Source organism: Oncorhynchus masou, chromosome 28 (assembly GCF_036934945.1).
Source record: "Oncorhynchus masou masou isolate Uvic2021 chromosome 28, UVic_Omas_1.1, whole genome shotgun sequence".
NCBI classification, from domain to species: Eukaryota; Metazoa; Chordata; class Actinopteri; order Salmoniformes; family Salmonidae; genus Oncorhynchus; species Oncorhynchus masou.
Window position 1 is genome coordinate 89,768,931 of NC_088239.1, and position 27,176 is coordinate 89,796,106.

At 50.5% G+C, this 27,176-nt stretch overlaps 1 protein-coding gene across 1 annotated transcript; it reads left to right on the forward strand.

The window, feature by feature from the left end:
- Positions 1 to 207: 207 nt before the first annotated feature.
- On the forward strand, positions 208 to 24,049 carry LOC135517092 (ras-specific guanine nucleotide-releasing factor RalGPS1-like). Its single transcript, XM_064941114.1, has 4 exons — positions 208 to 284; positions 17,582 to 17,711; positions 23,075 to 23,223; positions 23,928 to 24,049. Exons 1-4 carry the CDS (start codon positions 239 to 241, stop codon positions 24,047 to 24,049), a joined length of 447 nt encoding a protein of 148 aa, XP_064797186.1. The 5' UTR covers positions 208 to 238.
- Positions 24,050 to 27,176: the final 3,127 nt, after the last annotated feature.

The following is a 27,176-nucleotide window of genomic DNA, read 5'->3' on the forward strand; positions in this document are numbered from 1 at the left end:
AGGCTTTGCTTTGACTTTTATTTCATCCATTTCCCCCTGGCAAGGATTTCTGTCACACATATTAAATCAGTACTTCTACTAAAAAAGGAGACATTGTTATCCATTGCTATGGGCTTATCAATAGGGCTCATTCAAAAGCTATGACATCACAAGCTATGGTGAGTGACTCAAGCAGTGGATTTGAGGTATATGAACCAGATGGTTGTGTTGTTGCAGGCTTTCTCTGAAGATCGAACCAATGCATGGCTCCCCGCGCATGGCCTCATCCAAGGAAGACCTAGCAGGTAAGACCCGTGTGTGTATCTGTGTTTGTGTGTCCTCCTTTTAAATACTATTGGGTTTTAGAGACTTGTACGCACGTTCCTTTCCTTCTGGCCAACCTCTCACGTCCCTTTCCTTCTGGCCAACCTCTCACGTCCCTTTCCTTCTGGCCAACCTCTCACGTTCCTTTCCTTCTGGCCAACCTCTCACGTCCCTTTCCTTCTGGCCAAACTCTCACGGCCCCTTTCCTTCTGGCCAACCTCTCACGTTCCTTTCTTTCTGGCCAACCTCTCACGTTCCTTTCCTTCTGGCCAACCTCTCACGTCCCTTTCCTTCTGGCCAACCTCTCACGTCCCTTTCCTTCTGGCCAACCTCTCCGTCCCTTTCCTTCTGGCCAGCCTCTCCCGTCCCTTTCCTTCTGGCCAAACTCTCCACGGCCCCTTTCCTTCTGGCCAACCTCTCCGTTCCTTTCTTTCTGGCCAACCTCTCCGTTCCTTTCCTTCTGGCCAGCCTCTCACGTCCCTTTCCTTCTGGCCACCTCTCACGTCCCTTTCCTTCTGGCCAACCTCTCCGTCCTTTCCTTCTGGCCAACCTCTCACGTCCCTTTCCTTCTGGCCAACCTCTCACGTCCCTTTCCTTCTGGCCAGCCTCTCACGTCCCTTTCCTTCTGGCCAACCTCTCCCGTCCCTTTCCTTCTGGCCAACCTGTCACGTTCCTTTCCTTCTGGCCAGCCTCTCCGTCCCTTTCCTTCTGGCCAACCTCTCCCGTTCCTTTCCTTCTGGCCAACCTGTCACGTTCCTTTCCTTCTGGCCAGCCTCTCACGTCCCTTTCCTTCTGGCCAACCTCTCCCGTCCCTTTCCTTCTGGCCAGCCTCTCACGTCCCTTTCCTTCTGGCCAACCTCTCACGTTCCTTTCCTTCTGGCCAACCTGTCGCGTTCCTTTCCTTCTGGCCAACCTCTCCGTTCCTTTCCTTCTGGCCAACCTCTCCACGTCCCTTTCCTTCTGGCCAACATCTCCGTCCCTTTCCTTTGGCCAACCTCTCAGGTCCCTTTCCTTCTGGCCAACCTCTCACGTCCCTTTCCTTCTGGCCAACCTCTCCGTTCCTTTCCTTCTGGCCAACCTTTCAGGAAGAATGCCTTGAAAAGAATTGGGGAAAAAAGTGCAAGGTTAATCACTGATCAAACTCAATGACCCTCAAACTGCGGATGACCCTCAAACAATGAGTTGGGGGGGGGGCGTACCCTGTCCCAGCATGCAGCGAGGCTTTCAGCTTGGCCCCACCTGAGTGTTTACGCTGTGGCAGAATGAGATCACTGGCTACCAATCCCGGCAAACCTCTCAGGATTGAGTTATTGCGGGGCCCAGGAGGGCCGGCGAGGGCCAGCCCTGGTTGAGTCATTCCATTTGGATTGGAGGGAGGGGGGGAAACAAGCGCAGCACTGGCCTGGCTGTTCCAGATTGGGCTGAAGCAACACAAGCAGCCCCCCCGCCCCACACCTCCACACCGACCCATTCAGAGCTAAGACGTCAGTCTTTCTCTTTTCACTCTTTCTTGTACAACCTCTTGTCTCTCTTTCACTTGGCTTCTATCTCCGCCCCTCTCTTGTCTTTCCCACTGTACTCTGAGGTCATCTATAGAGTCAGGGTGTTACAACAATTATCCCGCATGCTATCTGAGTTTAATCCACGTCAAGGGCAGCAGACGAAATAAGCAGTGATTTTTTTTTAAATGTTTAAATGCTCCATGTGGACAGATGTTACAGGAATGGTTCCTTTCCTTGATTTCTTGACCTTCCTTTACTTTCCTCTGTCTGTTGACCAGGAGAGTGTTACGGGTGATGTAATGGGGTTGGAATTGCTCCAGATGGATGTGGGTTGGGGGAATAGAGAGTTCCACGGAATGGTGAAGAAGAAGAAGGCTGACTCTTCATTCACAGGGAGGAGACAGTCATTGCGTATAGGCTAAACAATGGCAACATTGACGGCTTCCTTCCGTTATGAAGTGTGTGTGTGTGTGTGTGTGTGTGGACAGTGCCGTGAAAAAGTATTTGCTCCCTTTCAGATGTTCAACAAAAAAAACTAATATTATATACATGGAACCTGAGTAGACAAATAACACCAACATTTATTATTTCATTTATTTAATAAGCAAAGTTATGCAATAATCAATACCCCCATTTCACTCAATAGCTGGGTGTTCTGTTCTGCTTTTAGCTGCAATGACTCCAACCAAACGCTTCCTGTAGTTGTTGATCAGTCTCTCACGTCGCTGTGGAGGAATTCTGGCCCCACTCTTCCATGCAGAACTGCTTTAACTCAGAAACATTTGTGTGTTTTTGACCATGAACTGCTGATTTCAGGTCCTGCCACAACATCTCAATCGGGTTTAGGTCTGGGTTTAGGACTTTGACTAGGCCATTCCAGAACTTTATTTTCAGGCATTCTGATGTAGGCTACCCTGGGGCGGCAGGGTAGCCTAGTGGTTAGAGTGCAGAGATGGCAGGGTAGCCTAGTGGTTAAAGCGGTGGACTAGTAACCGAAAGGTTGCAAGTTCAAACCCCCTGAGCTGACAAGGTACAAATCTGTCGTTCTGCCCCTGAACAGGCAGTTAACTCACTGTTCCTAGGATTTTATCTCCACGGACAAATTATTAGACTGTATTAGTGATTTTAAATACTTGGATGGCTCACAACTTCCTCCAGCTAAATCAAGACAAGACCGAGATACTTATTGTTGGAGCCAAAGCACAGAGAGAGAATTAGGCCTCACATTTTAATTCACGGGCAATAAAAATAAAACCTAGCTGTTATTTTAGATTCTTAACTCAATGTCGAATCACGCATCAGGAATGTGAACAAAATAGCTTTTTCCCACCTGGGGAACATTGCCACGGTGCGGACGTTTCTCTCTCAGGCTGACAGAACTAATCGTAAGATTCTTCTATTGGTTTTTAAATCAACCCACGATTGTGCACCCCAATACTGCAGACATCCTTTTAAGTTATGTACCCAGTAGATTCCTCAAGTCCTCTGGTGCTGGCCTTTTAACTATCCCAAAGCCGAAGACCAAGAGGCATTGAGAAGCATCCTTTAGTTACTATGACCCCAGCCTCTGGAATAGCGTGCCAGAGAACCTGAGGGGGGACAAAACTGGGGACATTTTTAAGAGATCTTTTATGTTTATTCTGTATTAAATATTTCCGTTTTTTATTTTCATTGTTTTTAGTTTTAATTTTTTCCTGTGAAGCACATTGTGTTGCAGTCCGTGTCTGAAATGTGCTGTATAAATGAAGCTTGATTTGATGTGATTAGTGTGTTCTGGATCATTGTCTTGCTGCATGACCCAGCTGCTCTTCAGCTCACGGATGACTAGCTTGACATTCTCCTTTAGAATTCTCTGATTCTCTGATTCTCTGATTCTGAGCAGAATTCGTGATTGTGAGAGACGGATCAACAACTGCAGGAAGCGTTTAGTTGCAGTCGTTGCAGCTGCAAGTGGCACAACCAGTTATTGAGTGTCAAGGGGCAATTTACTTTTTTGGGTGTTGCATAACTTTGCTACTAGAATCATTTATTTAATTAACAACATTTTGTGTTATTTGTTCACTCAGGTTTCCTTTCTAATATGTTTTGGTTGAAGATCTGACAATATTCAGTGTTAGAAATACACAAAAATAGAGAATCTGAAAGGGTGAAACGTTTTGTGTGTGAGGGGGTATATGGTGGGGATATATGGTGGGGATATAAGGGGTGTAGCGAATCTGTGTGGGGGGGTGTAGACAAGCTATATTGAAACAGGTGAGTCTATAAGGACTACATTCTGTCCTTGGATAATGGGCCCTTACGAGGACTACATTCTGTCCTGAGACAATGGGTCCTTAACAGGACTACATTCTGTCCTGAGACAATGGGTCCTTAACAGGACTACATTCTGTCCTGGGACAATGGGCCCTTACCAGGACTACAATCTGTCCTGGGACAATGGGCCCTTACCAGGACTACATTCTGTCCTGGGACAATGGGCCCTTACCAGGACTACAATCTGTCCTGGGACAATGGGCCCTTACCAGGACTACATTCTGTCCTTAGACAATGGGCCCTTACCAGGACTACATTCTGTCCTTGGATAATGGGCCCTTAACAGGACTACATTCTGTCCTTGGATAATGGGCCCTTACCAGGACTACATTCTGTCCTTGGATAATGGGCCCTTACGAGGACTACATTCTGTCCTGAGACAATGGGTCCTTAACAGGACTACATTCTGTCCTGGGACAATGGGCCCTTACAGGACTGCATTCTGTCCTTAGACAATGGGCCCTTACCATTTCTGTCCTGGGACAATGGGCCCTTACAGGACTACATTCTGTCCTTAGACAATGGGCCCTTACCAGGACTACATTCTGTCCTTGGATAATGGGCCCTTACCAGGACTACATTCTGTCCTTAGACAATGGGCCCTTACCAGGACTACATTCTGTCCTGGGACAATGGGCCCTTACCAGGACTACAGTCTGTCCTGGGACAATGGGCCCTTACGAGGACTACATTCTGTCCTTGGATAATGGGCCCTTACCAGGACTACATTCTGTCCTTAGACAATGGGCCCTTACCAGGACTACATTCTGTCCTGGGACAATGGGCCCTTACCAGGACTACAGTCTGTCCTGGGACAATGGGCCCTTACCAGGACTACAGTCTGTCCTGGGACAATGGGCCCTTACCAGGACTACATTCTGTCCTGGGACAATGGGCCCTTACCAGGACTACATTCTGTCCTGGGACAATGGGCCCTTACCAGGACTATATTCTGTCCTGGGACAATGGGCCCTTACCAGGACTACATTCTGTCCTGGGACAATGGGCCCTTAACAGGACTACATTCTGTCCTGGGACAATGGGCCCTTACCAGGACTACATTCTGTCCTGAGACAATGGGCCCTTACCAGGACTATATTCTGTCCTGGGACAATGGGCCCTTACAGGACTACATTCTGTCCTGGGACAATGGGCCCTTACCAGGACTATATTCTGTCCTGGGACAATGGGCCCTTACCAACCTGCCAGTCTTCCCAAAGAGGAAAAAAGAGGGCTAAAGGAATAGTGACAATGCATTATGGGTAGGAATAAGTATGGTATAGCATGCATGTAATACAAACAAAAGTAAAAGGGATTGTTTAAGTCTTTGTCTAAAGTGTTTTATGTGGGAACTTTTACTACGTTTTCTATTTATATCAACTGATGGAGACGTTTGATAGGATTCAGAGAACATTTGGTATGTAAGCATACTGCCGGTGTGTAAAACACAGCTGGTTAATTCCAAAGGATTCCGTTTTATTTTGAGAATGGGTTTCCCATTGAGTTTTAGTATTACTTTTTATTTGCGCTCACTGTCACACAATGAACCCGGACGGGGACAGCCAATGGTGAGCCATTTCCTTCTGCGCTCATTAAGGAAGCAGCTAAAAGTAGTCTAATAGCAGTGTCACTGAGCGACCAGACCCCAGGAATGTAACAAAAGGCTATGTTTTTTTTCTACATGTTCCAGTGGTCTAATCTCAGCGATCAGGGACCACGTTATGGGGACTGTATTTATCAGGGTTGCCACGGTAACCTGCAACTTCTGTTTTCTCTCCCTCTTTTTTTTTCTTTTTCTAACACATTTTATTTTCATTACAAGGCCAGAAAGAAATGTGCAGGATATTCAGATTTATAGCTTGATTACCACATCGACACAGACAAGTAGGAGTAACCAATGCTGTTGTTTCTAAAACAGGACTGTAAGACTGTGGTAGCACACTGAACTCAAAGCCTATTCCTTTTTTGCTTAGGAAGCTAATGCAAGCCTTCAGGTTTCAGGCAAGGTTAGTCATGATCACATACGCATGGTTCACTGAACAGACTCTGTAACATGAGTGAAAAGAATCACTGTGCCACAAAAATAAATAGAAATGTTACCATCTTGCCATTGCAAGAAAAGCTGGACATTATGCACAGTATGTTGTTGAGCATGCAAAAACGCAGGAAGACTTGGAGAGCTTTTGTTACCTAAGCCCTTTCCCCTGTTGTTGACACCTTTTACAGATTACTGGAATTGTGTTGTGATATCAATGTTCAAAAAGGAGAAATTAATGAATTGCCAAAGGGACTGGAAAACATACCTGACAGGCAACGTGAAAAGAGATCATCACGGATCAAGTGGCCGCCCCATCAAGGAAGGTTAGGGGTTTCCCATCTAGGAAGGTTGGGGGTTTCTCATCTAGGAAGGTTAGGGTTTCTCATCTAGGAAGGTTAGGGGTTTCCCCGTCGAGGAATGTTAGGGGTTTCCCATCTAGGAAGGTTGGGGTTTCCCCATCGGGAAGGTTAGGGGTTTCCCATCGGGGAAGGTTAGGGGTTTCCCATCGGGAAGGTTAGGGTTTCCCATCTGGGAAGGTTAGGGGTTTCCCATCTAGGAAGGTTAGGGGTTTCCCATCTAGGAAGGTTAGGGGTTTCCCATCTAGGAAGGTTAGGGGTTTCTCGTCTAGGAAGGTTAGGGGTTTCCCATCGAGGAAGGTTAGGGGTTTCCCATCGAGGAAGGTTAGGGGTTTCCCATCTAGGAAGGTTAGGGGTTTCCCATCTAGGAAGGTTAGGGGTTTCCCATCTAGGAAGGTTAGGGGTTTCCCATTGAAAGGTTAGGGGTTCCGATCGAGGAAGGTTAGGGGTTTCCCATCGAGGAAGGTTAGGGGTTTTCCCATTGAGGAAGGTTAGGGGTTCCGATCGAGGAAGGTTAGGGGTTCCGATCGGAGAAAGGATTAGGGGGTTCCCCATCGAGCAAGGCTTCGTGGGGGGGGGTTCGCCATCGGGCAAGGATTTGTGGGGGCTTCCCCATCGGGCAATTCGTGGGGGGTTCCCCATCGGGCAAGTCTTCGTGGGGGGGTTCCCCATCGGGCAGGCTTACGTGGGGGTTCCCCATCGGGCAAGGCTTAGGGGGGGTTCCCCATCGGGCAAGGCTTCGTGGGGGGTTCCCCATCGGGCAAGGCTTCGTGGGGGGTCCCCCATCGGGCAAGGCTTCGTGGGGGGGTCCCCATCGGGCAAGGCTTCGTGGGGGGTTCCCCATCTGGCAGGCTTCGTGGGGGGTTCCCCATCGGGCAAGGCTTCGTGGGGGGGGTTCCCCATCGGGCAAGGCTTCGGGGGGTGGTTCCCCATCTAGGAAGGTTAGGAGTTTCCCATCTCGGAAGGTTAGGGGTTTCCCATCTCGGAAGGTTAGGGGTTTCCCATCTCGGAAGGTTAGGGGTTTCCCATCTCGGAAGGTTAGGGGTTTCCCATCTCGGAAGGTTAGGGGTTTCCCATCTCGGAAGGTTAGGGGTTTCCCATCTCGGAAGGTTAGGGGTTTCCCATCTCGGAAGGTTAGGGGTTTCCCATCGAGGAAGGTTCAGGGGTTCCCATCGAGGAAGGTTAGGGGTTCCCCATCGGGCAAGGCTTCGTGGGGGGGTTCCCCATCGGGCAAGGCTTCGGGGGGGGTTCCCCATCGGGCAAGGATTGGGGGGGGGGGGTTTCCCATCTCGGAAGGTTAGGGGTTCCCCATCGGGCAAGGATTGGGGGGGGGGGGGGGGTTCCCATCTAGGAAGGGTAGGGGTTTCCCATCTAGGACGGTTAGGGGTTTCCCATCTGGGAAGGTTAGGGGTTTCCCATCGGGGAAGGTTAGGGGTTTCCCATCGGGGAAGGTTAGGGGTTTCCCATCTCGGGAAGATTAGGGTTTTCCCATCTCGGGAAGGTTAGGGGTTTCCCATCTCGGGAAGGTTAGGGGTTTGCCATCTCGGAAGGTTAGGGGTTTCCCATCTCGGGAAGGTTAGGGGTTTCCCATCTCGGGAAGGTTAGGGGTTTCCCATCTCGGGAAGGTTAGGGGTTTCCCATCTCGGGAAGGTTAGGGGTTTCCCATCTCGGGAAGGTTAGGGGTTTCCCATCTCGGGAAGGTTAGGGTTTCCCATCTCGGGAAGGTTAGGGGTTTCCCATCTCGGGAAGGTTAGGGTTTCCCATCTCGGGAAGGTTAGGGGTTTCCCATCTCGGGAAGGTTAGGGGTTTCCCATCTCGGGAAGGTTAGGGGTTTCCCATCTCGGGAAGGTTAGGGGTTTCCCATCTCGGGAAGGTTAGGGGTTTCCCATCTCGGAAGGTTAGGGGTTTCCCATCTAGGAAGGTTAGGGGTTTCCCATCTAGGAAGGTTAGGGGTTTCCCATCTAGGAAGGTTAGGGGTTTCCCATCGAGAAAAGTTTGGGGGGGTTCCCATCGAGGAAAGGTTGGGGGGTTCCCCATCGAGCAAGGCTTCGTGGGGGGGGTTCCCCATCGAGGAAGTAGCAGGAGCTATATGATAATGTCATGATGGTGGTGATACTAGCCATCCCATGGACTAGGGATGTATCCTCCGTCTGTACCCTGATTTAGTTAGGGATAACATAACATGTAATGAAGAAAGTCTCTGGTTCTTGGGCCAGGTCTCCATTTTGTCGGCAAACCCATTACACCAACAGCATACAAGCCCTGCTGCCCAGAGCCAATGGGATGAGGTATAGCGTTACTCAATCGCTCCGTACAGAACAAGGGCAAAACAGCATGACAGAATCCAGAAGACACCACTGCACGCACACACACACACTCACAGGCTCTAAAACATATACTCACATTGGACAAAGTATCTATGATTATCCAAAATAACATACAGCACACATTATTGAAATGGTTTAAAACTAGCTTAAATTGTATAACGAATGCTAGCTGTTACATGGCATGAAACCCACAGAACATCACATCTTCCTATCAGCAATAACTGTAGACAGACAGACAGACAGACAGCCAGCCAGCCAGCCAGCCAGCCAGCCAGCCAGCCAGCCAGCCAGCCAGCCAGCAACTGTAGACACACAGAGACTTAAAATACCCCTAAAACATGAGCAAACACACATGCTTTGAATATACCAAACAGACACTCACACAGAGTGTATTATATTGAACCCTCCACTAACTGGCCCTCACACAGTGTATGATGTTGAACACTCCACTAACTGGCCCTCACACAGTGTATTATATTGAACACTCCACTAACTGGCCCTCACACAGTGTATTATGTTGAACACTCCACTAACTGGCCCTCACACAGAGTATTATATTGAACACTCCACTAACTGGCCCTCACACAGTGTATTATATTGAACACTCCACTAACTGGCCCTCACACAGTGTATTATGTTGAACACTCCACTAACTGGCCCTCACACAGAGTATTATATTGAACACTCCACTAACTGGTCCTCACACAGTGTATTATGTTGAACACTCCACTAACTGGCCCTCACACAGTGTATTATGTTGAACACTCCACTAACTGGCCCTCACACAGAGTATTATGTTGAACACTCCACTAACTGGCCCTCACACAGTGTATTATATTGAACACTCCACTAACTGGCCCTCACACAGTGTATTATGTTGAACACTCCACTAACTGGCCCTCACACAGTGTATTATATTGAACCCTCCACTAACTGGCCCTCACACAGTGTATTATATTGAACACTCCACTAACTGGCCCTCATTGTGACTTCTACTGAAGCTGTGTTTCCAGAGAACGTTCTCGAATAACAGACAGACATGGGACGTATTTGGAGACGAGAGACTCAGCCAAGGCCTAAGCACATGCCTCTCATTAACACGATGCTACAGCCAGTTAGCCTCCACCACAAGAGGAAAACGTATGAGAGACACACGGGAAGTCCACATAGTCCCCTTGGGTCTGCCTAAAACCAGCTAACCGTCTAGACCGACTACGGTCCCCATGCGGCCACAGTAGAGTTTACGAGTTGAAGACGGAGCCGGGTACACGTGGCAAGGCATGCCTTCAAGATAACTTGTTAGACTGAGCACTGCCCACACAGAAGCAGCTCTTCAAGTCTTAATCTGGGCAGTTGTAGGAAGTAGATTGCTCCATGATGTGGAATCTGGATTTATTGTCCTTTATGTACCATAGGCTGCTACTTCTACAAGGGAATCTTTGCTTCGACCTGGTGTCCCTGGTTTCATATAATTTCTCAAAGGTTGGCTTGACTTTTTTCACAGTTTGTTACATTTCAGCCTTGTTCTAAAATGGATTCATTTGATTTGATTTTATCCTCAGCACTCTTAACACAATACCCCATAATGACAGTGAAAACAGGTTTTTAGAGATTTTTGCAAATGTATTCAAAATAAAAACAGAAATACCTTATTTGCAAAAGTATTCAGACCCTTTGCTATGAGACTCTAAATTGGCCTCAAGTGCATCCTGTTTCTATTGGTCATCCTTGAGATGTTTCTACAACTTGATTGGTGTCCACCTGTGGTAAATTCAATTGATTGGACATGATTTGGAAAGGCACACACCTGTCTATATAAGGTCCCTGAGTTGACAGTGCATGTCAGAGCAAAACCAAGCCATGAGGTCGAAAGAATTGTCCGTAGACCTCCGAGACAGGATTGTTCGAGGCACAGATCTGGGGAAGGGTACCAAAACATGTCTGCAGTATTTAATGTCAAATCAAATGACAAAATTGTATTTGTCACATACACATAGTTAGCAGATGTTAATGCGAGTTTAGCGAAATGCTTGGGCTTCTAGTTCCGACAATGCAGTAATAACCAACGAGTAATATAATCTAACAATTCCACAACTACTGTCTTATACACACAAGTGTAGGGGGATAAAGAATATGTACATAAAGATATATGAATGAGTGATGGTACAGAACGGCATAGGCAAGATGCAGTAGATGGTATAGAGTACAGTATATACATATAAGATGAGTAATGTAGGGTATGTAAACATTATATTAAGTGGCATTCTTTAAAGTGGCTAGTGATACTTTTTCCATCAATTTTTCCATATTTAAAGTGGCTGGAGTTGAGTCGGTGTGTTGGCAGCATCCACTCAATGTTAGTGGTTGCTGTTTAACAGTCTGATGGCCTTGAGATAGAAGCTGTTTTTCAGTCTCTCGGTCCCAGCTTTGATGCACCTGTACTGACCTCGCCTTCTGGATGATAGCGGGGTGAACAGGCAGTGGCTCGGGCGGTTGTTGTCCTTGATGATCTTTATGGCCTTCCTGTGACATCAGGTGGTGTAAGTGTCCTGGAGGGCAGGTAGTTTGCCCCCAGTGATGCGTTGTGCAGACCTCACTACCATCTGGAGAGCCTTACGGTTGTGGGCGGAGCAGTTGCCGTACCAAGCGGTGATACAGCCCGACAGGATGATCTCGATTGTGCACCTGTAACAGTTTGGGAGTGTTTTAGGTGACAAGCCGAGTTTCTTCAGCCTCCTGAGGTTGAAGAAGCACTGCTGCACCCTCTTCACCACGCTGTCTGTGTGGGTGGAGCAGTTCAGTTTGTCCGTGATGTGTACCCAGAGGAACATAAAACTTACTACCCTCTCCACTACTGTTCCATCGATGTGGATAGGGGGGTGTTCCCTCTGCTGTTTCCTGAAGTCCACAATCATCTCCTTAGTTTTGTTGACGTTGAGTGTGAGGTTATTGTCCTGACACCACACTCCAAGGGCCCTCACCTCCTCCCTGTAGGCCGTCTCGTCGTTGTTGGTAATCAAGCCTACCACTGTAGTGTCGTCTGCATACTTGATGATTGAGATGGACGCGTGCATGGCCACTCAGTCGTGGGTGAACAGGGAGTACAGGAGAGAGCTCAGAACACTGGGGCCCCAGTGTTGAGGATCAGCGGGGTGGAGATGTTGTTACCTACCCTCACCACCTGGGGGCGGCCTGTCAGGAAGTCCAGTACCCAGTTGCACAGGGTGGGGTCGAGACCCAGGGTCTCGAGCTTGATGATAAGTATTCATCATCACAGCATTCTCACATATTATTCCTCTTGTCCAGATGGGTTAGGGCAGTGTGGTTGTGATTGCGTCGTCTGTGGACCTATTGGGACGATAAGCAAATTGGAGTGGGTCTAGGGTGTCAGGTAGGGTCCTTGACTAGTCTCTCAAAGCACTTCATGATGACGGAAGTGAGTGCTACGGGGCGGTAGTCGTTTAGCTAAGTTACCTTAGCTTTCTTGGGAACGGGAACAATGGTGGCCCTCTTGAAGCATGTGGGAACAGCAGACTGGTATAAGGATTGATTGAATATGTCCGTAAACACACCAGCCAGCTGGTCTGCGCATGCTCTGAGGACACGCCTGGGGATGCCGTCTGAGTCTGCAGCCTTGCGGGGGTTAACACGTTTAAATGTTTTACTCACCTCGGCTGCAGTGAAGGAGAGTCCGCAGGTTTTGGTAGCGAGTCGTGTCAGTGGCACTGTATTGTCCTCAAAGCGAGCAAAGAAGTTGTTTAGTCTGTCTGGGAGCAAGACATCCTGGTCCGAGACGGGGATGGTTTTCTTTTTGTAATCTGTGATTGACTGTAGACCCTGCCACATACCTCTTGTGTCTGAGCCGTTGAATTGTGACTCTACTTTCTCTCTATTCTGACGCTTAGCTTGTTTGATTGCCTTGCGGAGGGAATAGCTACACTGTTTGTATTCGATCATGTTTCCGGTCAGCTTGCCCTGATTAAAAACAGTGGTTCGCGCTTTCAGTTTCTTGCGAATGCTGCCATCAATCCACGGATTCTGGTTTGGGAATGTTTTCATAGTTGCTGTGGGTACGACATCGCCGATGCACTTGCTAATAAACTCGCTCACCGAATCAGCGTATTCGTCAATGTTGTTGTTTAACGCAATGCGGAGCATATCCCAATCCACGTGATCGAAGCAATCTTGAAGGTGGAATCAGATTGGTCGGACCAGCGTTGAACAGACCTGAGCGCGGGAGCTTCCTGTTTTAGTCTCTGTCTATAGGCAGGGAGCAACAAAATGGAGTCGTGGTCAGCATTTCCGAAAGGAGGGCGGGGGAGGGGAGGGGGCTTATATGCCTCGTGAAAGTTAGAATAACAATTATCCAGGGTTTTACCAGCCCTGGTAGCACTATCAATATGCTGATAGAATTTGGGGAGTCTTGTTTTCAAATTAGCCTTGTTAAAATCCCCAGCTACAATGAATGCAGCCTCAGGATATGTGGTTTCCAGTTTGCATAGAGTCAAATACAGTTCGTTCAGTGCCGTCGATGTGTTTGCTTGGGGGGGAATATATGCGGCTGTGATTATAATCGAAGAGAATTCTCTAGGTAGATAATGCAGTCGACATTTGATTGTGAGGAATTCTAAGTCAGGTGAACAGAAGAACTTGAGTTCCTGTATGTTGTTGTGATCACACACGTCTCGTGAATCATAAGGCATACCCCCCCGCCCCTCTTCTTACCAGAACGATGCTTATTTCTGTCGGCTCGATGCGTGAAGAAACCAGCTGGCTGTACCGACTCCGATAGCGTGTCTCGAGTAAGCCATGTTTCCATGAAACAAAGAACGTTACAGTCCCCAAGTACACATTGACCTCCATCATTCTTAAATGGAAGATGTTTGGAACCACAAAGACTCTTCCTAGAGCTGGCCGCCCGGCCAAACTGAGCAATCGGGGGAAAAGTGCCTTGGTCAGGGAGATGACCAAGAACCTGATGAGTCACTCTGACAGAGCTCAGAGTTCCTCTGTGGAGATGGGGTTCCTTCTGGAAGGTTCTCCCAACTCTGCAGCACTCCACCATAAAGGCCTGATTGGTGGAGAGACCAGACAGGAAACCACTCCTCAGTAAAAAAGGCACATGACAGCCCACTTGGAGTTTGCCAAAAAGCATGTAAGGACTCTGACCCTGAAAAACAAGATTCTCTGGTCTGATGAAACCTAACACTTTCAGTCCATGAGAAACAAGATTCTCTGGTCTGATTAAACCAAGATTGAACTCTTTGGTCTGAAATCCAAGCGTCACGTCTGGAGGAAACCTGGCACCATCCCTACTGTGAAGGATGGTGGTGGCAGCATCATGTTGTGGGGATGTTTTTCAGAGGCAGGGACTTGGAGACTAGTCAGGATTGAGGCAAAGATGAACAGAGCTAAGTACAGATGATCGCCTGATGAAAACCTACTCCAGAACTCTCAGGACCTAAGAATGGGGTGAGGTTCATCTTCAAACAGGACAACACCCTAAGCACACAGCCAAGACAATGCAGGAGTGTCTTTGGGACAGAGTCTCTGAATGTCCTTGAGTGGCCCAGCCAGAGCCCGGACTTGAACCCGATCGAACATCTCTGGAGAGATCTGAAAATAGCTGTGCAGCAACGCTCCCTATCCAATCTGACAGAGCTTGAGGGGACCTGATTCACACTCTCGTTCAGACCGGTACCTGATTCACACTCCCGTTCAGACCAGTACCTGATTCACACTCTCGTTCAGACCGGTACCTGATTCACACTCTCGTTCAGACCGGTACCTGATTCACACTCTCGTTCAGACCGGTACCTGATTCACACACTCGTTCAGACCAGTACCTGATTCACACTCTCGTTCAGACCAGTACCTGGTTCAGACCAATACCTGATTCACACTCTCGTTCAGACCAATACCTGATTCACACTCTCGTTCAGACCGGTACCTGATTCACACTCTCGTTCAGACCAGTACCTGATTCACACTCGTTCAGACCAGTACCTGGTTCAGACCAGTACCTGATTCACACTCTCGTTCAGACCGGTACCTGATTCACACACTCGTTCAGACCGGTACCTGGTTCAGACCGATAGCTGATTCACACACTCGTTCAGACCAGTACCTGGTTCAGACCAGTACCTGATTCACACCCGTTCGGACAAGGTACCTGGTTCAGATAGTACTACAATTCTACTCGTTCAGACCAGTACCTGATTCACACACTCGTTCAGACCGGTACCTGGTTCAGACCGGTACCTGATTCACACTCTCGTTCAGACCAGTACCTGGTTCAGACCGATAGCTGATTCACACACTCGTTCAGACCAGTACCTGGTTCAGACCAGTACCTGATTCACACTCGTTCAGACCAGTACCTGGTTCAGACCAGTACCTGATTCACACTCTCGTTCAGACCAGTACCTGATTCACACACTCGTTCAGACCAGTACCTGATTCACACTCTCGTTCAGACCAGTACCTGATTCACACTCGTTCAGACCAGTACCTGGTTCAGACCGGTACCTGATTCACACTCCCGTTCAGACCAGTACCTGATTCACACTCTCGTTCAGACCAGTACCTGATTCACACTACGTTCAGACCAGTACCTGATTCAGACCAGGTACCACAGTTCACCTCCGTTCAGACCAGTACCTGGTTCACAATCTCGTTCAGACCAGTACCTGATTCACACTCTCGTTCAGACCAGTACCTGGTTCAGACCAGTACCTGATTCACACTCTCGTTCAGACCAGTACCTGGTTCAGACCGGTACCTGATTACACTCCCGTTCAGACCAGTACCTGATTCACATACTCGTTCGACTGTATCACACACTGTGCTGGGGTTTATTAATTGGCCCTAATACCAAGTTCAGCTGCAGGTACTTAGTCAAGACCAGTTAGCCTTTAAAAAAAATGTAATGGGCCACACATGGAGAGCATTGAGCTCGTTTAGCTGTGGGTCGGGAAGTATTTATTGACAAACATAGCGTGGGATGGCAGGAAGGCTCTCATTTGTTGCTGCAGTTTGTTTACCATGGAATGTCATTAGAACCAGTAGGAGCGTAGCGAGAAGAATTGACCATGAAAACATCATTAGAGCCATTAGGAGAAATGACAAGATGAGATTTACCATGAAAACGTCATTAGAACCGGTAGGAGGCGTAGCGAGATGAGATGCCCTCAACGAGCTGCGTGATGTTAAACCAGAACCCTTCTCAACATGAACACGGGCCATTAACGTTCCACTATGACAGCCTGTGTCTAGACCTCTTTACTGCTCCAGACAGACTGATTGGCCAGAGACACACACAGTGGGGAGAACAAGTATTTGATACACTGCCGATTTTGCAGGTTTCCTGCTTACAAAGCATGTAGAGGTCTATGGTAATTTTTTATCATAAGGTACACTTCAACTGTGAGACGGAATCTAAAACAAAAATCCAGAAAATCACATTGTATGATTTTTAAGTAACTAATTAGCATTTTATTGCATGACATAAGTATTTGATCACCAACCAACCAGTAAGAATTCCAGCTCTCACAGACTATAATACTTATGTCATGCAATAAAAAACAAATTAATTACTTCAAAATGAATTATGCTGTTCTCCCAATGTATATGGCTCTGTGATTGGTCATTGTTTTCCTCTCATCTTTGCGTGAGACATGGCCTGTCCCCAAGTCCCCAAGTCGAATCCTGGAATCAAGACCAAAGTGGGCGTGAAGTCGACACCAGAACCCTCAGAGTTTGGGTCAATGAAAATCTTTGTCACTGAAAATCACAAGAATTGGAAGAAGTCCAGTCTTTTAAGGATGGTTTCGCTTCACTCATTGACTTTGAACCATGTTCTCATAAATTAAGTTCCAACAGCATATCCTGTTGGCCGTTTATCGTCCTTGTTTTGTAAATGTAAAACAGGCTCAAGTGTGTGTGGAGGTCTTCCCGACTGCAGTGCTGAGTTTAATCTGGTGATTTCATGACTAATTGAATGGTCCCCAGTGGGCTTAGTGCGAAGCGCCACAGAGGGGAACCGAGACTTGAGTCATAGGTTCCACTGGCGGAGAAAGCACATGGCAACACCACATGCCCTCGCCAAGCCCACAAACCTAGCAAGAGTGAAAACGTGGATAGGCTCATTTATACAGCTGTTATCATACATGTGGGTACATGGAAGGATACACTCATCACATGTGGATAGAGGCTAATTAAAACAGCAAACATGTCTACGTGCTCAAACTACAACCCACTGACCCCACCTAGTGGGCAGATTCTGAATCACATCAATTGTCTCTGCTCAGCACACTGGACTACAGTAGTTCAATCTAAAGATGCACAGTCTTTGAAATGGTTTGCGTGCACCCACAGATGATCTGGCCGTAGCCTTCTAGCACATACAGCCATCAATCATTTCATGAATGGAATTCATTTACCAGATTCCAGGGTCAGAAGGTCAAATGGCAAGGGTTTCTGAGATTTGTTGTCTGCTCTTTTGAACTGAGAGCAGAGTATCTAACAACCAGTTGTGTTATTGTTTTGTTTTTTTTCTAAATAGAGGTGTTTCTGTCCCATGTCTCAGGTTCAGTGGGGTGGGGGTGTATCGAATAGTGTTAGCTTGAGAACCATTTCCTGTTTAATGTTTTGTGCTTTAATGACCAATGGTGGAGACTAGAGGGATTCTGACTTGTGGGAATCATTTTTACTGAGGGCCTCTCGTTTCGCTGCTCCTCTCAGGTCCGTCTGATGTGTCTGCCTCTGTGAGGTACAACTACCGGCGACCCACCTGTCCCGACGCCTCGGTGATGGTGCACATGCCCACGCCCCCCCCCTCTCGCCACAGGAAGAGCCATAGCCTGGGCAACAAGTGAGTGCCTGTGTTCAGTACTTGCGTTTCAGTGTCATGGAATATAATAAGATAGCAGTACGTCTCCAATAGGTGCAATGATTTGCCACATCACTATCATCTTTTCTCCTCACTCTGTTACTCTCCCTCTGTTACTCTCCCTCTGTTACTCTCTCCCTCTGTTACTCTCCCTCCCTCTGTTACTCTCTCCCTCCCTCTGTTACTCTCTATTTCTCCCTCTGTTACTCTCCCTTTGTTTCTCTCTCTCCCTCTGTCACTCTCCCTCTGTCACTCTCCCTCTGTCACTCTCCCTCTGTTACTCTCCCTCTGTTACTCTCCATGTGTCTCTCTGCCTCTGTCACTCTCCCTCTGTTACTCTCCATGTGTCTCTCCCTCTGTTACTCTCGCTCTCCCTCTGTTACACTCGCTCTCCCTCTGTTACTCTCGCTCTCGCTCTCCCTCTGATACTCTCGCTCTCCCTCTGTTACTCTCGCTCTCCCTCTCCCTCTGTTACTCTCTCTCCCTCTCTCCCTCTGTTTCTCTCTCCCTCTGTTTCTCTCTCCCTCTGTTTCTCTCTCTCCCTCTGTTACTCTCTCTCCCTCTGTTACTCTCTCTCTCCCTCTGATACACTCTCTCTCCCTCTGATACTCTCGCTCTCCCTCTGTTACTCTCGCTCTCCCTCTGTTGCTCTCCCTCTCTCCCTCTGTTTCTCTCTCCCTCTCTCCCTCTGTTTCTCTCTCCCTCTGTTACTCTCCCTCTGTTACTCTCCCTCTGTTACTCTCCCTCTGTTACTCTCCCTCTGTTACTCTCCCTCTGTTACTCTCCCTCTGTTACTCTCCCTCTGTTACTCTCTCCCTCCCTCTGTTACTCTCTCCCTCCCTCTGTTACTCTCCCTTTGTTTCTCTCTCTCCCTCTGTTACTCTCCCTTTGTTACTCTCTCTCTCCCTCTGTTACTCTCCCTCTGTTACTCTCCCTCTGTTACTCTCCCTCTGTTACTCTCCCTTTGTTACTCTCCATGTGTCACTCTCCCTCTGTTACTCTCCCTCTGTTACTCTCCCTCTGTTACTCTCCCTCTGTTACCCTCCCTGTTACTCTCCATGTGTCACTCTCCCTCTGTCACTCTCCATGTGTCACTCTCCATGTGTCACTCTCCATGTGTCACTCTCCCTCTGTCACTCTCCCTCTGTCACTCTCCCTCTGTTACTCTCCCTCTGTTACTCTCCCTCTGTTACTCTCCCTCTGTTACTCTCCCTCTGTTACTCTCCCTCTGTCACTCTCCCTCTGTCACTCCCCCTCTGTCACTCCCCCTCTGTCACTCTCCCTCTGTCACTCTCCCTCTGTCACTCTCCCTCTGTCACTCTCCCTCTGTCACTCTCCCTCTGTCACTCTCCATGTGTCACTCTCCCTCTGTTACTCTCGCTCTCCCTCTGTTACTCTCGCTCTCCCTCTGTTACTCTCGCTCTCCCTCTGTTACTCTCGCTCTCCCTCTGTTACTCTCGCTCTCCCTCTGTTACTCTCCATGTGTCACTCTCCCTCTGTTACTCTCTCGCTCTCCCTCTTGCTCTCGCTCTCACTCTCGCTCTCCCTCTTACTCTCGATCTCCCTCTGTTACTCTCCATGTGTCTCTCTCCCTCTGATACTCTCCCTCTGTTACTCTCCCTCTGTTACTCTCCCTCTGTCACTCTCCCTCTGTCACTCTCCCTCTGTTACTCTCCCTCTGTTACTCTCCCTCTGTTACTCTCCATGTGTCTCTCTCCCTCTGTCACTCTCCCTCTGTCACTCTCCCTCTGTTACTCTCCATGTGTCTCTCCCTCTGTTACTCTCCATGTGTCTCTCCCTCTGTTACTCTCGCTCTCCCTCTGTTACACTCGCTCTCCCTCTGTTACTCTCGCTCTCCCTCTGTTACTCTCGCTCTCCCTCTGTTACTCTCGCTCTCCCTCTGTTACTCTCGCTCTCCCTCTGTTACTCTCGCTCTCCCTCTGTTACTCCTCGCTCTCCCTCTGTTACTCCTCGCTCTCCCTCTGTTACTCTCGCTCTCCCTCTGTTACTCTCGCTCTCCCTCGGTTACTCTCGCTCTCCATCTGTTACTCTCTCTCTCCCTCTGATACTCTCCCTCTGATACTCTCGCTCTCCCTCTGATACTCTCGCTCTCCCTCTGTTACTCTCGCTCTCCCTCTCCCTCTGTTGCTCTCCCTCTCCCTCTGTTGCTCTCCCTCTCCCTCTGTTACTCTCTCTCCCTCTCTCCCTCTGTTTCTCTCTCCCTCTGTTACTCTCCCTCTGTTACTCTCCCTCTGTTACTCTCCCTCTGTTACTCTCCCTCTGTTACTCTCCCTCTGTTACTCTCCCTCTGTTACTCTCCCTCTGTTACTCTCTCCCTCCCTCTGTTACTCTCCCTTTGTTACTCTCTCTCTCCCTCTGTTACTCTCCCTCTGTTATTCTCCCTCTGTTACTCTCCCTTTGTTACTCTCCATGTGTCACACTCCCTCTGTTACTCTCCCTCTGTTACTCTCCCTCTGTTACTCTCCCTCTGTTTCTCTCTCCCTCTGTTTCTCTCTCCCTCTGTTTCTCTCTCCCTCTGTTTCTCTCTCTCCCTCTGTTTCTCTCTCTCCCTCTGTTACTCTCTCTCTCCCTCTGTTACACTCTCTCTCCCTCTGATACTCTCGCTCTCCCTCTGATACTCTCGCTCTCCCTCTGTTACTCTCGCTCTCCCTCTGTTGCTCTCGCTCTCCCTCTGTTGCTCTCCCTCTCTCCCTCTGTTTCTCTCTCCCTCTGTTACTCTCCCTCTGTTACTCTCCCTCTGTTACTCTCCCTCTGTTACTCTCCCTCTGTTACTCTCTCCCTCTCTCTGTTACTCTCCCTGTGTTACTCTCTCTCTCCCTCTGTTACTCTCCCTCTGTTACTCTCCCTCTGTTACTCTCCATGTGTCACTCTCCCTCTGTTACTCTCCCTCTGTTACTCTCCCTCTGTTACCCTCCCTGTTACTCTCCATGTGTCACTCTCCCTCTGTTACTCTCCCTCTGTTACTCTCTCCCTCCCTCTGTTACTCTCCCTTTGTTACTCTCTCTCTCCCTCTGTTACTCTCCCTCTGTTACTCTCCCTCTGTTACCCTCCCTGTTACTCTCCCTCTGTTTCTCTCCCTTTGTTACTCTCCCTCTGTTACTCTCCCTCTGTTACTCCCCCTCTGTTACTCCCCCTCTGTTACTCCCCCTCTGTCACTCTCCCTCTGTCACTCTCCCTCTGTCACTCTCCCTCTGTCACTCTCCCTCTGTTACTCTCCATGTGTCACTCTCCCTCTGTTACTCTCCCTTTGTTACTCTCTCTCTCCCTCTGTTACTCTCCCTTTGTTACTCTCCATGTGTCACTCTCCCTCTGTTACTCTCCCTCTGTTACTCTCCCTCTGTTACTCTCCCTCTGTTACCCTCCCTGTTACTCTCCCTCTGTCACTCTCCATGTGTCACTCTCCATGTGTCACTCTCCCTTTGTTTCTCTCCCTTTGTTACTCTCCCTTTGTTTCTCTCCCTTTGTTACTCTCCCTCTGTTACTCTCCATGTGTCACTCTCCCTCTGTCACTCTCCCTCTGTCACTCTCCCTCTGTCACTCTCCCTCTGTCACTCTCCCTCTGTCACTCTCCCTCTGTCACTCTCCCTCTGTTACTCTCCCTCTGTTACTCTCCCTCTGTTACTCTCCCTCTGTTACTCTCCCTCTGTCACTCCCCCTCTGTCACTCTCCCTCTGTCACTCTCCCTCTGTCACTCTCCCTCTGTCACTCTCCCTCTGTCACTCTCCCTCTGTCACTCTCGCTCTCCCTCTGTCACTCTCGCTCTCCCTCTGTTACTCTCGCTCTCCCTCTGTTACTCTCGCTCTCCCTCTGTTACTCTCGCTCTCCCTCTGTTACTCTCGCTCTCCCTCTGTTACTCTCGCTCTCCCTCTGTTACTCTCGCTCTCCCTCTGTTACTCTCGCTCTCCCTCTGTTACTCTCGCTCTCCCTCTGTTACTCTCGCTCTCCCTCTGTTACTCTCGCTCTCCCTCTGTTACTCTCCATGTGTCACTCTCCCTCTGTTACTCTCTCGCTCTCCCTCTTACTCTCGCTCTCGCTCTCCCTCTTACTCTCGCTCTCCCTCTGTTACTCTCGCTCTCCCTCTGTTACTCTCCATGTGTCTCTCTCCCTCTGATACTCTCGCTCTCCCTCTGATACTCTCTCTCTCCCTCTGATACTCTCTCTCTCCCTCTGATACTCTCGCTCTCCCTCTGTTACTCTCGCTCTCCTCTGATACTTCCCTCTGTTACTCTCTCTCTCCCTCTGTTAATCTCGCTCTCCCTCTGTTACTCTCGCTCTCCCTCTGTTACTCTCGCTCTCCCTCTGATACTCTCGCTCTCCCTCTGTTACTCTCGCTCTCCCTCTGATACTCTCCCTCTGTTACTCTCTCTCTCCCTCTGTTACTCTCGCTCTCCCTCTGTTACTCTCGCTCTCCCTCTGATACTCTCGCTCTCCCTCTGATACTCTCGCTCTCCCTCTGATACTCTCGCTCTCCCTCTGTTACTCTCGCTCTCCCTCTGTTACTCTCGCTCTCCCTCTGTTACTCTCGCTCTCCCTCTGTTACTCTCGCTCTCCTCTGTTACTCTCGCTCTCCCTCTGTTACTCTCGCTCTCCCTCTGATACTCTCGCTCTCCCTCTGATACTCCTCGCTCTCCTCTGTTACTCTCGCTCTCCCTCTGTTACTCTCGCTTCCCTCTGTTACTCTCGCTCTTCCTCTGTTACTCTCGCTCTCCCTCTGTTACTCTCGCTCTCCTCTGTTACTCTCGCTCTCCCTCTGTTACTCTCTCTCTCCCTCTGATACTCTCTCTCTCCCTCTGATACTCTCGCTCTCCCTCTGTTACTCTCTCTCTCCCTCTGTTACTCTCTCTCTCCCTCTGATACTCTCTCTCTCCCTCTGATACTCTCGCTCTCCCTCTGATACTCTCGCTCTCCCTCTGATACTCTCCCTCTGTTACTCTCGCTCTCCCTCTGTTACTCTCGCTCTCCCTCTGTTACTCTCGCTCTCCCTCTGTTACTCTCGCTCTCCCTCTGTTACTCTCGCTCTCCCTCTGTTACTCTCGCTCTCCCTCTCTCGCTCTCCCTCTGTCACTCTCCCTCTGTCACTCTCCCTCTGTCACTCTCCCTCTGTCACTCTCCATGTGTCACTCTCCATGTGTCACTCTCCATGTGTCACTCTCCATGTGTCACTCTCCATGTGCCACTCTCCCTCTGTTACTCTCCCTCTGTTACTCTCTCTCTCCCTCTCACTCTCCCTCTGTTAATTACTCTTTCCCTCTGTTACTCTCCATGTGTCACTCTCCCTCACTCTCTCCACTCTCTCCCCCCTGACTCTCTCCATCTCCCCCTAGTATGATGGCGTATGGCATGGTGGAGAGTAAGAGCGCCACGTTCCCCATTGAGAAGCCACGCCACCTGTTGGATGACAGCTTCCTGGAGTCCCAGAGCCCAGCTCGACATGACCCACACAGCATGGCCATATCTAACGGGATGTCTTTAGGTACCCCCCCCACACACACACACACACACACCTCATACAACCTCAATACCACATGGGTGGGTCCTGTGTGGCTCAGTCGGTAGAGCATGGCGCTTGCAACGCCAAGCGTCGTGGGTTCGATTCCCGCTGGGACCACCCATATGTAAAAAAGTAGTGGCCCCAGCCGACTTGTAAGTCGCTTTGGACAAAAGCGTCTGCTAAATGGGATATATATATATATATATATATGTTGAAAGATATCCACAAAGCCTCACTTTTTAATCGCGCTTTTCTTGAAGTCTTGTCTGCAACATGTATTTTATAGTCTGTCTCCATAGCAGAGTCTGCAGTCACTGAGCTAAATCTATATTTCCCCGTTAAATTTTATTTCATGTTTTCGTCCTTACTTCAGCCTTTTATTCTCGGCCTGTCTTTTGGATTGAATTACCCTCTGGGAGGCGGGGGGGGGGGGGGTAAATCTGATGCAAACTATGTATTGATGCAAACACTTTAATGTTTAATGATGGTTCACTCCAAAGTCTAAGTTTGTCCAACATTTGTCCAGAACTCCAATGAGTCTAATGGGTCTAATGGGTCTAACCAAAACCAGTGGAATCAATAGACCCATGTCTGGTTTATAGAAATGTGTGTGTTTATACCACACAGGATCAAACACCACAGCAGAGTCACACGTGAAAGAATGAGTACTAGTATCATCATCTCAGCGCAAGAGCCGTCACTGCAGTCCCTGGTTCGAATCCAGGCTACATCACATCCGGCCGTGATTGGGAGTCCCATTGCCCAGCATCGTCTGCGTTCCCAGCCGGGGAGGCGTCACTGTAAATAAGAATTTGTTCTTAATTGACTTGCCTAGATAAATAAAGATTACATCAAGTTCATTCTATGAACAATAACGTGGTCCACATACTAAAATGTCCTTTGAAGATGTAGCCAGGGTTGTAGACATCTCCATGTTAGCAAAGGTCACGTGTACCTGGTGCTGGCCATGTGGTGCTGGCCATGTCGTCCCTACCTGGTGCTGACCATGTTGACCCTACCACAGTGCTGGCCATGTCTACCCTACCGCGGTGCTGGCCATATCGACCCTACCGCGGTGCTGGCCATATTGACCCTACACTGGGGTGCTGGCCATATTGACCCTACGCGGTGCTGGCCATAACGACCCTACCGCGGTGCTGGCCATGTCTACCCTATCGCGGTGCTGGCCATGTCACCCTTCCGCGGTGCTGGCCATAACGACCCCGCGGGTGCTGGCCATAACGACCCTTCCGCGGTGCTGGCCATTACACCCACCCTACGCGGTGCTGGCCATAATGACCCTACCTCGGTGCTGGCCATGTCGTCCCTACCTCGGTGCTGGCCATGTCGTCCCTACCTCGGTGCTGGCCATGTCGTCCCTACCTCGGTGCTGGCCATGTCGACCCCTGCCTGGTGCTGGCCATGTCGACCCTACCTGGTGCTGGCCATGTCGACCCTACCTGGTGCTGGCCATGTCGACCCTACCTGGTGCTGGCCATGTCGACCCTACCTGGTGCTGGCCATGTCGACCCTACCTGGTGCTGGCCATGTCGACCCTACCTGGTGCTGGCCATGTCGACCCTACCTGGTGCTGGCCATGTCGACCCTACCTGGTGCTGGCCATGTCGACCCTACCTGGTGCTGGCCATGTCGACCCTACCTGGTGCTGGCCATGTCGACCCTACCTGGTGCTGGCCATGTCGACCCTACCTGGTGCTGGCCATGTCGACCCCACCTGGTGCTGGCCATGTCGACCCCACTGGTGCTGGCCATGTCGACCCTACCTGGTGCTGGCCATGTCGAATCCTACCTGGTGCTGGCCATGTCGACCTACCTGGTGCTGGCCATGTCGACCCTACCTGGTGCTGGCCATGTCGGCCTACCTGGTGCTGGCCATGTCGACCCTACCTGGTGCTGGCCATGTCGACTTACCTGGTGCTGGCCATGTCGACCCTACCTGGTGCTGGCCATGTCGACCACTACCTGGTGCTGGCCATGCCGACCCTACCTGGTGCTGGCCATGTCGACCCCACCTGGTGCTGGCCATGTCGACCCTACCTGGTGCTGGCCATGTCGACCCTACCTGGTGCTGGCCATGTCGACCCTACCTGGTGCAAAGGCTGTGTCGACCCTACCTGGTGCTGGCCATGTCGACTTACCGCGGTGCTGGCCATGTCGACCCTACTCATGTGCTGGCCATGTCGACCCTACCGGGCCGGTGCTGGCCATGTCTACCCTACACGGGGTGCTGGCCATGTTCACCCTACCGCGGTGCTGGCCATAACGACCCTTCCTCGGGGTGCTGGCCATAACGACCCTACCGCGGTGCTGGCCATAATGACCCTACCGCTGTGCTGGCCATGTCGTCCCTACCTCGGTGCTGGCCATGTCGTCCCTACCTCGGTGCTGGCCATGTCGACCCTACCTCGGTGCTGGCCATGTCGACCCTACCTGGTGCTGGCCATGTCGACCCTACCTGGTGCTGGCCATGTCGACCCTACCTGGTGCTGGCCATGTCGACCCACCTGGTGCTGGCCATGTCGACTACCTGGTGCTGGCCATGTCGACCCTACCTGGTGCTGGCCATGTCGACCCTACCTGGTGCTGGCCATGTCGCACTACCTGGTGCTGGCCATGTCGACCCTACCTGGTGCTGGCCATGTCGACCCTGGCCTGGTGCTGGCCATGTCGACCCTACCTGGTGCTGGCCATGTCGCACTTACCTGGTGCTGGCCATGTCGACCCTACCTGGTGCTGGCCATGTCGGCCTTACCTGGTGCTGGCCATGTCGTCCCTACCTGGTGCTGGCCATGTCGACCCTACCTGGTGCTGGCCATGTCGTCCCTACTGCTGCTGGCCATGTCGTCCCTACCTGGTGCTGGCCATGTGGTGCTGGCCATGTCGTCCCTACCTGGTGCTGACCATGTTGACCCTACCGCGGTGCTGGCCATATCGACCCTACCGCGGTGATGGCCATGAGTCGACCCTGGCCGCGGTGCTGGCCATATCGACCCTGCCGCGGTGCTGGCCCTCTCGACCCTACCGTGGTGCTGACTACACACGACCCCACCGCTGTGCTGGCCATGTCGTCCCTACCGCGATTGCTGGCCATGTCGTCCCTACCGCGGTGCTGGCCATAACGACCCTACTGCGGTGCTGACCATGTCGTCCCTACCTGGTGCTGGCCATGTGGTGCTGGCCATGTCGACCCTACCACGGTGCAGACCATGTCGTCCCTACCGCGGTGCTGGCCATAACGACCCTACCGCGGTGCTGACCATGTCGTCCCTACCTGGTGCTGGCCATGTGGTGCTGGCCATGTCGACCCTACGGCGGTACTGGCCATGTGGTGCTGGCCATCGAATTCTACCACCGGTGCAGACCATGTTGACCCTGCCGCGGTGCTGGCCATGCGACCCTACCGCAGTGCTGGCCATGTCAACCCTACCGCGGTGCTGGCCATGTGGTGCTGGCCATGTCGTCCCTACCTGGTGCTGGCCATGTGGTGCTGGCCATGTTGACCCTACGGCGGTACTGGCCATGTGGTGCTGGCCATGTCGACCCTACCACGGTGCAGGCCATGTTGACCCTACCGCGGTGCTGGCCATGTCGACCCTACCGCAGTGCTGGCCATGTCAACCCTACCGCGGTGCTGGCCATGTGGTGCTGGCCATGTCGTCCCTACCTGGTGCTGAATATGGTGCTGGCCATGTTGACCCTACCGCGGTACTGGCCATGTGGTGCTGGCCATAACAACCCTACCGCGGTGCTGGCCATGTCGCCCCTACCGCGGTGCTGGCCATGTCGCCCCTACCGCGGTGCTGGCCATGTCGCCCCTACCGCGGTGCTGGCCATGTCGCCCCTACCGCGGTGCTGGCCATGTCGCCCCTACCGCGGTGCTGGCCATGTGGTGCTGGCCATGTCGACCCTACTGC